At 32.4% G+C, this 14,403-nt stretch overlaps 1 protein-coding gene across 1 annotated transcript; it reads left to right on the top strand.

Annotated features, from left to right (window-relative positions):
* The first annotated feature begins 1,723 nt into the window (after positions 1-1,723).
* LOC145693059 (uncharacterized) lies at positions 1,724-12,711 on the top strand. The gene is made up of 5 exons (XM_081768730.1): positions 1,724-1,813; positions 4,133-4,210; positions 8,573-9,007; positions 9,831-10,297; positions 12,478-12,711. Exons 2-4 carry the CDS (start codon positions 4,138-4,140, stop codon positions 10,286-10,288), a joined length of 966 nt encoding a protein of 321 aa, XP_081624856.1. The 5' UTR covers positions 1,724-1,813; positions 4,133-4,137; the 3' UTR covers positions 10,289-10,297; positions 12,478-12,711.
* Positions 12,712-14,403: the final 1,692 nt, after the last annotated feature.

Here is a 14,403-nt window from a genome sequence, read left to right as displayed (position 1 = left end):
AGAAAATAATTATTGAACATTACGTAATCAAATATTAATAAGAAACAATTTGTAATTGCCTGGAAAAATTCTGTTTAAAAATTGTAAGAGAGAATTGTAATAAAAATTAATAATAATATAAGATAATATTCTGTCAAGGTAAAAAACAAATAAAAAAGGTTTGCTATTAAATAATAATAATAATAATAATAATAATAATAATAATAATAATAATAATACGAATAATAATAAGAAGAATATAGCAGTTTCTAAGGTAAAATTCAAGGATCATTTCCAACTTTCTAGTTTGTAAATGAAATGAAATCTTTGAGTTTTACGTCCCACGATTATACCGGTTAGGCTAAAGGAGACGGTTAAGATGACAAATAAATGAAATTGTGGAAAGAATAAAGTGGGAGGAAATGGAAGAACCCCGAGAAAACCCACGAACACGCTGTTTGTCCACCACGAAGTCCACACGGCGCGAACTGGGATCGAACCAGGGACCCCAAGCACCGGAGGTGAGCGCTCTGCCACTGAGCCACCGCCCCCCCATTTCTAGTTTGTGTTTTTGTAAGTTTTCGTACCTCTAATGTGGAATTTAAAAGATATGAGTGAGAATATAATTTAAACTAGATGTGGGTATTTTCCCTATCAGCCATTTTCGGTTACTCTTCAAACGTTTTCTCACTTTCGCGCCCAAAATATATTCTCACCCTCACCCTCCTCGAACTCAAAATGTATTCACGCTCTCAAAACATATTGTTGCCCTCACTCCTTCTTGCTCTCAAAACATATTGATACCACCCACCGTTATTTACTAAAATGAGGACGAGTGAAGATGAGGGCAAAATAAAAGAGAACTTAGTTTAAATGGCCTTGTATAAAATTAATCAATATGAAGTTCAAATACCTTTCAACCAAATACCCCACCTATAATCCTGGGCATATTCGATAAATTGGTCTTTGATTGGTATAAATTCTGTTCTGGATGAGAATACAGGACTCTTCAAACTCAGACGGATGGCCAGTTCCTTTCAGCATAATTGTACATTATTTGTATCCTGAAAATGCTACTAGTTTATTTACATGTTTCACCAATAAACTTTTATTTTATAATTAATTAGCTTTACGTACTGTATATTAACATGCTGAGGGAATAGGAAGTTATTTTGTATTGCAGGAAATATAGGGAAATGTGATACAATATAATATGTTAATCTTACGTTAGGTAATTAATATCTGGTTTAACTGTTATGAGATATAATCCTGATAACATGGCCTTGACTTTTTCAGTGTCACGAGTATTTACAAAACAGTCATAATATGTAGAGTAAGATGGAAAGTTTACATTCATGTCAAAATGTCAACAGAAAGGATTCACAGTTAATTAATGATTTTATTTAACCCTTAAATACTTAAATTCATAATTAATATATTATTATTATTAGGCTAAGGTGTTTAGTGATTATGTTTTCATATATATCAAGTCAATCTCCTTTATCTTAACCTTTTGTAATTAATGTTGCAATGTCACCCACTTCAATAACAAATTTTAAAAAAAGTTCCCTAATCACTTTTACCTTTACCACAGTTTATATTGTTTATTAAGTATTGGCAGACAAAGATAGTTACAATTGTTCTGTTAACATTGATTTATTACGTCAATAGATATCAGTTTTATTAAAAAAAAAGACAGATTAAAATATGTAAAATAATTTATCAGTTGCATTGCATGATTTTAGTAAGATAATAAATACATATAAGTCTCCTTTTTCTCACTTAGTATTTAGCAAGGTTTTTCACTCATCTTTCTTAAAATATTTCTGCGGAAGTAAGTTTATATGTTATAGTGTCTATTTCGCTATACTAGAAAGAAAATGAATATATATTGATTATCGTATCTTCTATTAAATTTAAACTTATAGTTAAGTGAACAATAATGCGTAAAGAAAGTAATGAAGTTAGTTTCTATATTAATTAGTTTTAACAATGTATAGTTGTAATTACTTCAAATAATAGTTTCATGAGTTTGTTTAAGAAAGAGTTTTCTCTATTTTAAAGTAAAATTTTTATAATATTTTCCTTTTTGTTACTTAAAATAGCTCTAAATTGTAAAATGCTTAATTGCGTCCTTAATGCCTTTTTTAAGTTGTTGTAATAATGTGTATTTTGTGCAATTTTTTAAAAATATCGTTTTAAGATAACTCTAAATAATAGTACGCTTAACACTTTCATTAGATTTTTCTAAAAAATCAACATTTTTCTATTTAAAGTTAATTTTACTAATTTTAAGTAATAATAGCATTCTTAAGTTATTCTAAAATTACCCTTTTTCTGTTTTTATTTAAAGTATATTCTAAATAGCAATATGTTTAATACTCCATGTAGTAAGTAGGGCTAACAATACTCTTAACTTGTCTTGGAGAATAGCTCCATTAACTTATTCTAAAATAAGCGCAAATGTATGTTTCTAGTAGATTCATCAAGTTATTATAAATTAGTTCATATTTTCTATTTCTGATTAAAACTTTTAACAGTAATATGTTTATCAAGTTATTCTTTAGAAATTGAGAGTTTTTTCGAGTTTAATTTATGTTTTAAATAAAAAGCAAAAATAAAATTTCAATAATATACACGTAGTATCCTAGAATTTAAACAACATTTGAAATAGAGTGTTAATAGTCTTATTAATATCATTATAGAAAAAGAAATACGTCATGGAGTCAGTTTATGACTTGACATATAATATGGTTACAATATATTTTATTGCTTTTAGCATCAGGTCTAAGAAAATTATATCACTGCAGTTCGTAGTATTTTTTAGGCCTTAGATGTTATATTCTTGAAGGAAAATTGCAGTTTGTTTCCCAATTCTTTCGACAAATATACTGTACCTAGGTACAGTAATAATTTATATAGTGAATTTTACTTGAACTGGCTTTGTTTAAAAACCAAAGCCAGAATTTAAGGAATTCACAACACAATTTTTCTACTACTTATATAAAAGTGAATGTAAAGATGTGTCAATATCCAATGGATAGGTCTTTCGCCAATGCTAAGGCATTTTAGGGAGGATCAAAACTCATAATAATTCAGTCAAATTCCAAAGTTTAATCAGCTTCAAATAAGAACGAGTTTCTCAGTTCTACTCAATGTATGTTGCGATGTGATCGCGCATAACTCCGACATTGTGCACCAATTTTGATGGTTCTTTACTTATTTGGAACATGGTCCGATAGTCTCATGCACATTTCTAGCTTTTGTCCATTAAAAGGAGAGTCCTATATAGTGGACTCACTTGTTTGTTTCTTCCCAATAATGAAGTACAATAAATGGTTCTTGGAGTTACCATATCATAGACATGCTTGTAAATTAAGAAACAATAGGGCAGTTTTCATGATTTGTCAACCATACAACACATTGTAAGCTATTTCAATAATATAGGCACTCACTGAAACTAATTAATTTCATTAATAGACGAACACCAAGAAATCACCATTAAGCATCAATCAAAACTAGAATGTGTAAATAGAATTAATACTTTCAAAGAAACTTTGCTCTGTGGAAAATTCTAATATACCTCGACAGCATCTTGTTCATTAACTGCAGCTACTAGGGAAAAAAAAATATTCGCAGCAAGAATCAAGACTTTGTGTGTGTTTCAAGGAGGCTATAGAGTTTAAACATCATTTCATCAAGTATAAGCTTGCTAGTTTATGGGTCGAACCCAAGATTATGTATATGGGAACATAATGTAAACATGGGTCTCAGTGTAGTAAGTAGGGCTAACAACACTCTTCACTTGATTGTCTTGGAGCAAGAAAGATTCAATATCACACTGTTGCTCTTGTGAGGGAAACTTCGAGTATTCAAATTCATATTGTTGTTGTATAGTTAATAATAATAATAATAATAATAATAATAATAATAATAATAATAATAATAATAATAATAATAATAATAATAATAATAATAATAATAATAATAATAATAATAAAGTAGATATTAAGAAATTATTTCTGAATTTTACAAGTCTTCGGAAGAATATGTGTAAGGAATGATATTCTAATAACGTAAATGAGGATTGAAATTTTGAGAAACATAACTGCATTATGTATTTGTTAATGTCTTATGTTCTATTGTATTTCAGCAATCATGCTGCCAATAGGACTTGCTCTGCTTTTGGTTATTGCACCTGTGTTGGCAATAGATGGGGGAAACTTGACACGTAAGTACACACTTTGCCATAATTCAAATCAAATAGTAACAAATATTCGCAAGGGCGTAACTGAAAAAAAATATTGGGAGAGAACATTTTTTAAAAATCATTAGGAGAAAATACGTGACTAAAAATATAATAAAATTCATTATAATCTTGGAACTTAAAGAGGTATATCTAGTTCCTAAATTTCCTTGGTAAATGGTCTTCAGATAATATTAATTATACTATTTAGGTGTCATCATAACTGAGTATTAGGTACTTACTGAGAGGTCATACAAGCCACTTGCCGCAAATTGAGTACCTTCCATACGAGATATTTGTGCTAACCTCTTTGTTTTGACCTCGTTTATCTTCCTCCCATTTTATACTATGCAAGTTGGAAAATAATTATAATTTGAAACATTTTGGTTGGAGATTACACAACAAAAATAGTACAAGTAGAGTGCATCAGCTCCGATATTTATTCTACATTAGTATTCATATTTGATTATAACCTTCAATACAGAAAATTTGCTATATATTCGTGTTACTGTTGCTAAAGTCACTATTATTATTGCTGTATATTAGAAAATTATACTGTAATGTATTAATCTGAATTCATTCGTTGATTTTAAAAGAGAAAATTCTTAAATAACAGAAGTAAACGACATTAACTTATTGAGAGTAGCTACAAGAAATATACATTTGTTTTGCTTATTAGTTTTAAAAAATTCTATTCATAATAAAATAATGGCACTCTATTTAATACACTTAAGTCAGGTGTGTCAAATCAATTAGCACAGACTCAAGAGATTGTTAATAGCTTCATTAGTCTCAGTCTCGAATCTACTAAACGTAGAAATATTTAGCATCAGCAATGTCCCTATTTACCTAAGTAACTCCGAAAACAATTTATGAGACACTAGTATCGGTAGTTATCGATTATTTTTATATGTCACCTCTTTCCCTTCATACCTTTTCCGTTCCATGACCACTTGTTATGAGTTTGAACTTAAACGGTATCGGGAGAGTCAATATTCATCTCAACGACCCCGAAAAGTGTGGATTGCATGCTAATATCGGTCGTTTCGATTATGTTTACTTCCCTTACCCTAACATCTCTATGCCGATAGAAGATGAATATGGACCTTAAAAGCTCCAAGAGTGTCACTATTCATCTCACCAATCCCGAAAACTATGCATCAGACACTATTATCGGTAGTACGATTATTTTTACATGTTAGACCACCTCCTCCCCTTATTACTTCTCATACTGCATGCCGATAATATGTTATGAATCGGCTTTGATAACTGATGCAAATAAACATCTAAGTCATGGCTCTTGCATGAACACAAAATCACCAAAATTAGTTCAGCGGTTTAGGAGTTAACCATCAAGCATTTTCATCTTTCATTTTTATAAATACATATAGATTGAAAATGCTCCCTTAAAATTGATTTTTTTAAACTTATTTTTAATGAGTTTATGTACTGTTTGATCATCTGAACTTGACGGGTTCGAGAGATACTCTATTAACGCATAATTATGATTCCCCACCCCCACCCCTTAAAAGATGTATTTTAACAAAAGTAACATGATAAAAACCCAGTTTGAGGTAGTCGATAACTACACAGTGTGTATGTGTGTATTCAAAAATTTATTTCAAGTGATTCAGCCGTTTATCTGTGATTCGATCACACATAAGATCACTTTCTCTTTAACCGCTTAACTTATAATTTTTTTCGCAAAAGTCGTTCCAAATTTTATATATTTTTTTTTATTTGTTATTTCTATTTTACGTTGAAGGTAGAGGTATGTGGAAGCAAACATTACTAAAACTGTCCAAAATTTAGGCCTGAATTAGGCACTTGAAAATCACCTATTTTAAAACCACGAATATATTCGTTCGTAGTGAAAGCAAATGAATCTTGTTGTTAGTCTTAATTTTTTGAACATTTTTTGTGTACAAGAAGCTGCAACGAATCTTTTAAAATATTTTATGGAGTTCGTTGAATTTACTTGAACTTCAAGCTGATCAAAATTGAGATTTAAATTTTCCTGCAAAAAATATTAAAATCCGGAATATGTACGTTCCACAATAAACATTACAAAATTACACTAGCATATTCAGCAAAAGGGAAAGAAATATATATTCTAATACGTTTTTATTTATTTAGAATATTTTTGAATAGAATGTCGCAGGCTAATAACAATAAAATGACAGATATCAGAAAATCTCTATACATTTGAGTTAGTCGGAACCGCTAACTTCTAAATCGAAGTCACTTTCACTGTCCATCTTGACAAAACTTCAGTGGGGAAAAATGAGCTCAATATAAGTCAATATTCCAATCAATGTAGCACGAATTATTGTATTCTGTTTTGCAAAAAATACCATTATTTCAAAGAGAAATAACAAACAAATGAATTATCGGTACAATGTAAATATGCTATTTCAATTTAGTCATTTCGCCAATAAGCATTGGCCTTCAATACAAAATATTAGCCAAAAATAGTTAAATGAATCTTACCGACATCTAGCGAACACCCATACACTCAGCTGCGTATGGCGAACGTAAGGATTCGTCGTTTAAATTAATATTTAGATCTCTTTTTCTTTGCACGAATATATTCGTGTTCATAATTTTAGGGCAAAACAAAAATAACATAATAATTCGTGGTTTTAAGTTAAGCGGTTAATATGCTAGGTAATTAAATTGCATATTTTCCAAAATTACTATACTATTTCTCGTTGTTAAGTTTCTAGGGAAAATTTACGTAAAGAGTTACGGATTTGATTGTAATAAAACTTTATTATGAGGATTTGCCTATTGTCTCTAAGAAAAACTCTAAGCTGTGTACTTTCATTATTAAAATGACGTATATTAAAATGTTTTCAAAACTAGAAACAAATTGACGTTTGGAGAAGCACGTGCTACGGTGTTGCCACTTCGTGCGCATCGTGAGTCATCAGCTGGAACTATTCTGTGAGTCTTAACGGAAAAGAAATGTAAATATTGGTTTGTTTGGAATGGATGAAAGGATATGTTTGCAGTCCCAGTTTGTGCATGTTGGGAAGGAGGGGATGCTTTTCTTTAAAATCACTTCCAAGTACAACGAAACGAAAGACACTTCTTTCATTCTGGAAACATGTGTTTACTATTTAGCGGCAACATTGGAATGTTGAGGTCTGTTGCCAAGGAAACCCTCCAGCCTCCACCCACTGTTGCTAAAATGGCGTTTATGATTCGACCCTCACTGAGTGACCTCGTAGATGCCCTTCTTCAAAACAAATCTGCATGTGTTTTTGAGCTGTCAATTTGTTTCTAGTTTTGAAAGCACTTTAGTTATATATTATCATACTCTTTGATGTTTTATGTATTTAACTCTGTAGTATTATCTTCATTTTATCTCAATCAGTGACGTACATAACTAGGGGAGCAAACGGGGCTTATGCTCCGGGCGCTGGATTAGGGGGCGCAAAACTGGGAAAATATTTTCACTATAAGGCAAAGAAAGAGTTTTAGAAAACTAAAGATCAAAAAAGTACCTCAGAAACGTAACAAGACATCAACGAATCACCAAGCTTAGGATCATATCCATAGAACACAAGTTAGCTTCAAAGCTATATTTTTGTGAGCATTGTGAAAAACCTTTGTAACGAAAAGAGCCCGCAAGGTTAAATTTTAGTTCCAGCTTTCTGTGTTTCTGTGTTCCAGCTATCATCTTACTTACATCGATTTAAGAGATTTGCAAAATGTCCGAGTATAATACAGCTTGACTGTTTGTCATAATTAAATATTCTATTCTAAAGCAACATATTGTTGATTCATTCTACACACATGCACATTCCGATATGGTTCTGAAAACATTGTGATTTGCAGTTATTATGATAAGACTATAAGAATATGTCAAGCATGCTACTCTCAGATTATTTGGCAATCAAATACTAATTAGTTTGGTGTTTTATCTTGTACTAAAAATTAAATTATGTACTGCAATTTTGAAATCAAGCTTTACCACTTGAAGAAAAAATGGAATAGGAGAATTATTGTATGATACCAATATCAGGTGTAGCTGGGGAGCGTTTTGGTTTGGTTGGTCAGGGGAAGGGCACTAAGGCGAGTTCTTGCCCCGGGCGACAACTAGCCAACTTGCGTCGCTGATCCCAATTATGATAAATATTTTAAAGATTAATGTCCTTATACGCGTCACTATAATAACATTTTCAAGTTGTCTCAATTACTGTGTTCCAAAGCAGATTTTTTCCTATGCACAACTTAATATGTTCATGGTACAAATAGGGATTTATTTTAAGTCAGAGCACATTCCATGTTGGCTTCATGTCCATTACATTTAAAAGAAGATTACATTTTTCTTCTTTACAGGAGCATGTCACATTGAGCATACTAGAGGCTATGCATTTCTACAACACGAAACCATCCAATACATTGGCAGTGGATTGCACCTGGATTTCGCTGTGCAGGCATCTGAAAGTGCTTACATTCTGCTGACTCAAAATGGCGATATTACCTACCCTTACTTTGAAATTATACTTGGTAGCGGAGGAAATCAATTTTCTAGCATTGGCCAAGTAATGAGTGGACCAGTTATCACTAGAGTTAATACACCCAATATTCTAAATCCAACTATGTATATACACTTTTGGTTAAGATATCTTGGAGGTGTCATCGAAGTAGGATACCAAGGAGTTTCAATTCCATTTTTGTCATATGCCGCAGGAGATTTCCCTCTGGATACTGTTGGATTCGCCTCTGGACCTGGAATTGTAGCTAGCTGGGTTGCATCATTTCCGACTGGATGTAAGTAATATTATTTATATACGCTTTTAGCAAAGTAGAATTTTCAAGTAACTAATTTCCAAGTTCGAGTCCAAACCTCGTAAAGATGTTGATAAAACAGAATTATCATTAATTGAAGTTGAAGAATAAAATCAAAATTGAATAGAAGAACTTGAAATTCCCGTGCAATCTTCCACATTTCATTAGGCACAACTTGCCCTTTCTAACAGTTGCTTTCATCTGTTTTTTTCTTCCTGCACGTGGTCAGAACAATCAGGCAAGAACTCTTTCTATGGAAACAGCACCTTCAGCCAATTGTAGTGGCTCATTTCTCTCGCTTTGCAATGGTAAATATTCCACCCTTTTCGCACGTTGCCAATTTGAATATAAACAAATGCACATTGTGTTAACTTGAGTAGTGGACCTGCTTGTTATTTAGAGAATTGTTTTTTAGTTCTCTTTTGTGTCATTTAATTTCATAAAACTGAGATTCACTTGCAGTGAATAATTTCGTCTTTCAATACCCGACGTAAAAGCTGGCAACACAGCACTGAACACCACTGCGCGCAGCGAGCTATCAGAAAGGACAATTAGTATCAATTACAGTATAAGCTATTTCAATAAACCTCTCGATTTCGATAAAGCAGGGACACTATTTAGCAGATCTTAGTTTACGTCCTTCACAAGATTTGATGATGATTACTCGCAATTATACTACAAAATCACACGGAAAACTATTTTCTTTTGGGTCTTAAGGTTTTAGTTTAGTGAAAGTAAAGCACTCGTACAATGCATCGTAAATTACACATTTTAAAAATATGAATATTCTTTTTGTTTCTTACAGCTGAATCCTTCAACACAATCGAATATAAATACACTCATTTCAAACATCCTCCACGAGATGGTGGGAATATACATATGCAATTTGCAGTCAAGTCTCCGTCAGATGCCATTATCAGATTCTCCAATTCACCTTATCCTTATCCTAACTCGCCTGTATACGAAGTGTTAATCGGTGCTACTAGTGATGGGATGGAACCAATGCACGTCAGTGTCAGGCGAGTTGCTCTTGGCCAAGAGCTTGGAAATGTAGATTACCCTGGTATTATAAATGCAAATGTCTTTACCTGCTTCTGGATTGATATTACAACCACAGGACAAATAACTCTTGCCAGAGAAGGAAAGATTGTGTTTACATATCAAGATGTGCAAGATCCGATACAGGTTGCTTATTACTCGGTATCAAGTAACTATGCCTTCGAGGCTGATTGGCAGATACCGTGTGGATGTTCAGGAGTATGAATTAGACATGTAAGTACTATAAATAGTAAATATATAATCATGTTTTACACATATATTTGTTATATTGTTGTTATGTGTAACAGTTGCACTGAATGCAGGCAAGAACTATCTTTTAAACGCTTTACTTGTTAAGTTTCGGAACTTTTACCTGGTTGTCGTCCCTTCTGGTGGTTCTACGATTAGTTTTTCCTTTTAAAATATATTCCTTGCAAAATATTTTGCTTTTTACCTTTGCTCCGATTTCTTTCCTTTCATTCTATACTCATTTTATTTCTGTTCTTATCCCTGTTATTCATTAGTTTTCTTTTTCGACTATCCTTCTTCGTTACCTTTGTTTTTGTATTTCCTTTTCCTTTATTCTTCCGTTTTCTTTGACATTCCTTTTCATATCTTGCTCTATGCTTAATCCTTCATTCCACCTCATCACCTAATCCTTCATTTTTATTACCCTTCTTGCCTCTTTCACTTTCACTTCTCAACCACTTTCGTGTCTTTATATATGAAGACTACAGGGGGAAAAGGAGGCAAGTCAGTTTTTTTTTTTTTATAACTTTACATAATTGCCCTGTTTTCCACTGACTTACCGTCTTTTTCCCTCTGTTGGCGAAATCTTTAGCATTAAATGTCTTAGTGACTAGCCTTCTTACTGTGGGCAGTAGCGTACGCAGGAATTTATTTCTGGAGGGGTCCAAACTCAATATGAGAATATTTTGTATTAACATTCCTAAAATTGACCCTAAAATTAGGCTAAATTTACACCAAAATCGAAATTTCGGGGGGTCCGGAACTCCAGGACCCACCCCCTTGAGTACGTCTCTGACTGTGGGATTCACTCCATGCAAACTACACCTTGCAGGCTACATTATTCTGCTGTTTACTCATTTTCGACCATTTCTTGACTTATCTCCTTTTTCTCCAGTGGTTTTCATTTATCTATATTCTCTCATGTATCTTCTCTTCTGTTTTTCTGAGAACATTTAAGGAAGATATGTTAGAATGTCGAAACATAACAATTAGTGCTTTTTTTTTTAAAAAAAAAACTTAATTATATAGTTTAGACAATACTGGATAGCAATATTAGACACTATCTATCTATCTATCTATCTATCTATCTATCTATCTATCTATCTATATATATATATATATATATATATATATATATATATATATATATATATATATATATATATATATATATATGTCGATGTATGTGTATTATGTTTTAGGAGTTTTTCAAAGCTTTATGTGTATAAAATACGCTGGGATTAATTTTTCCTTCGAACTTGAAAATGAGATTTACACATTTGCTCATCCCAGAATTTTTTTCTTTTAAAGTTTCCAGCCGATACGGTCATTTTGTTTGTGATATTTCATAAGCTACCGCTTTTCACGTACCTTCCTCTCTCCTTTTCTTCCCCTAGCTTACGAAAAATTTAAACTACAATAAAACTGGTTAATCCAGACAAATTGGGAGATGAGTTGCCCGAATTAAAGGAAGTGCGTATTAACTAAAATAACCAGAAAGACAGGAATAAAACACATTTATTATGGTGCATTTAAAGGGTATAGGTTTAATACAGATACCACTACTACTGTACCATGTTGTACCAACTGTACCATAGTGTATTATATTTGTCAACACAGTGCAGTATTATTAACCATCACGAAGCTATGTGATTAATGCTGAATGTTGACTTCTATCCACATTTAACACCTTACATTCTGCCTCTTTTTACTTTTGTTCTGTCCGGATTAAGCAATGTCCGGCTTATCAGAGTCCGGACTAGAAAGACTTTACTGTATTATTGTTATTATTTAAAGTTCATTGTCAGAATATTACTTTTGAGAATTTGTGTGTTTCAGTACTTAATCTTAGCTAATCACAAACAAACTTTGCGATAGTCATACCAATTTTGATCAAAATTTGTCAACAATTTCCTGAGAGACGTATTATAGTTCACAAGCAACAAGTTCACGGATGTGATGCGTTTGGGACATTTGTTGTTTTTGATTCTTCGTCTTGATTAATCGCAACCAAATTTAACACGTCTAGTTGAAAGACCTTCTATTATGAATACAAACTGCGTCTATTTTTAGAAAAAAAAAATTACATGTTTTAAAAAAATAACTATATAGAAGAGACTTTGGTTATAGTTTCCGACTAATGAAAAATTCTTTTGTTTTTTCAGACAACTTAGAACACCGCATGTTCCATGAACCTACAATAATTAATAGTAAGGTACAACGACACACAACAGTGTATTTCCAGCCAAGCAATAGTTGATTATATTTTTAAATACATGTTCATCGCTTAGTACAAATGAATTAAAACTTTATTTATTATTGTATATATTTATTTTACTTCTATTCTCTGTAAGTGTAACTTATTTTTCTTCAAAATAAAGTTTAAGCTGTAAACTTTTTTTGTTGCTTTTGTAATTACCTTGAACATTCTGATGGTTAGTGAACTACATCAGTAGAAATACATTAGTTAAAAACAGGCTTATATCATAATTTACACTATCTGAGAAAGTCTACTACGGTTTTGTTTCTTGAGTTGATTTTGAATTTAACGTCCCGTTCAGCAGCGAGGGGGACCTACTGATTAACATGGAATCCGAACCACATGAGCTTCCGCCGGGAATCGAACCCAAGTCTCCCACGCCAAAGGCGCGTACGCTAACCGCTTGGCCACGAAGGAGCTCAGATTTTGTTTCTTATATGTATATATAAATTGAGTACCACATTAACTGGAGCATATTCATTTGCACCAGTTAAACTGTACAAAAACTTCATTTTATTTATTTAGTAACACGACAAATTTAATCCAGTGCATGAAAACAAAGACTAATAATATCGCAAATACAGCAAGGAAAAGAAAGGAAGGGATGCAGAAGGCAAGGCACAGCTCGTTTTGTAGCCTAGCTGGAAAGCAAATAAATAAAGCTACAACCAATACGCCACACCTACATTGCAATATCTTCTGAAGCTCTTACCCTTGAGCACGTGCAATGTCGGCAAAAGTGTATTGTGAAGGAAAATATTTCCTTCTTTCAGTGTAAAACGTAGCTTTCGTCTCGAGCATAGGAGATTCCCACCAAGAGATAAGAGTATGGTAAGTAACTCAAATATTTAACGAAGCAAGAGGTATTTTGAAAGCAAAATAATCTGGAAGACTGGGCGTATCAGAGAAAACTGTGGAACGAATCAGTGTTGTGTGTGCGAAATTCCAAAGAGTCCTGAAACATCGAAGTTTGAAATCGGAAATAGGATTTGCTGCTACCCATACTCGATAAAATTGATGGCAATCAAAACTTTCCTGCCAGTGTGATGTTCAGTAATGATGCAACCACCTTATGAATTAGCAGAACACGAACACGATTCACCCAGTGGCGTCTCGTGACATAATTTTACTTAGTCCACAGCCATTAGAAAATATAAGTAATTTCTATGATTGGCTAGTGCTTTCAATATTTCAATTAAGAAAGATGGTATCCACATATACTAATTCATAATAAATACTACCCCCTGTTATTCTGGGCTGCAAACTTACCTAGTATGTTTTTTTTTTTTTAAGTCTAGTACATTGTTTACCATTTTCTTCTCAGTTGATATTATATCCAATGTACGGATAAGATTCTGAATTATGGCATTTCTTTATTTTCTTTTATACTTTTCAATATAGTAAAATTTTTTCATTTCTAAAGTAGGCATCAGATAGCTTGTATGATTTTTTAGAAGCTTTGTTGTTCATTGATAGCAGCAGTGGCTGGTGCTATAGGTTGCATGGTTGCGCATCTGCACATTTTTTAACAGTAAAGAATATTTTTTAAGTATTGAAGTAGTATTTTAGTAAAAATAAACCTTTGCTTTTCAGCTCAAAAATATATTGATGCACCTCTAAAAAATTCATATAAAGAAACTAAACGAATGAGACAGGTTTATATTTCCAGTTGCAATGACCATTGCCACTGGATTCAATAACATTAAGCATATTTGAGAGACCCCCGTTTCTTAACATGTGAAACTAAATTTATACCTGAGTTGCTCCTATCCTCTCTACTATCCACTAGCAGTTGCAGCCACCTCAGCAACTGTAATAGTTACAAATTCCT

Source organism: Thermobia domestica, chromosome 8 (assembly GCF_964235325.1).
Source record: "Thermobia domestica chromosome 8, izTheDome1.hap1.1, whole genome shotgun sequence".
Lineage (NCBI taxonomy): Eukaryota > Metazoa > Arthropoda > Insecta > Zygentoma > Lepismatidae > Thermobia > Thermobia domestica.
Note: the sequence above shows the minus strand (reverse complement) of the source record. Positions and strands in the feature narration are given on the sequence as shown.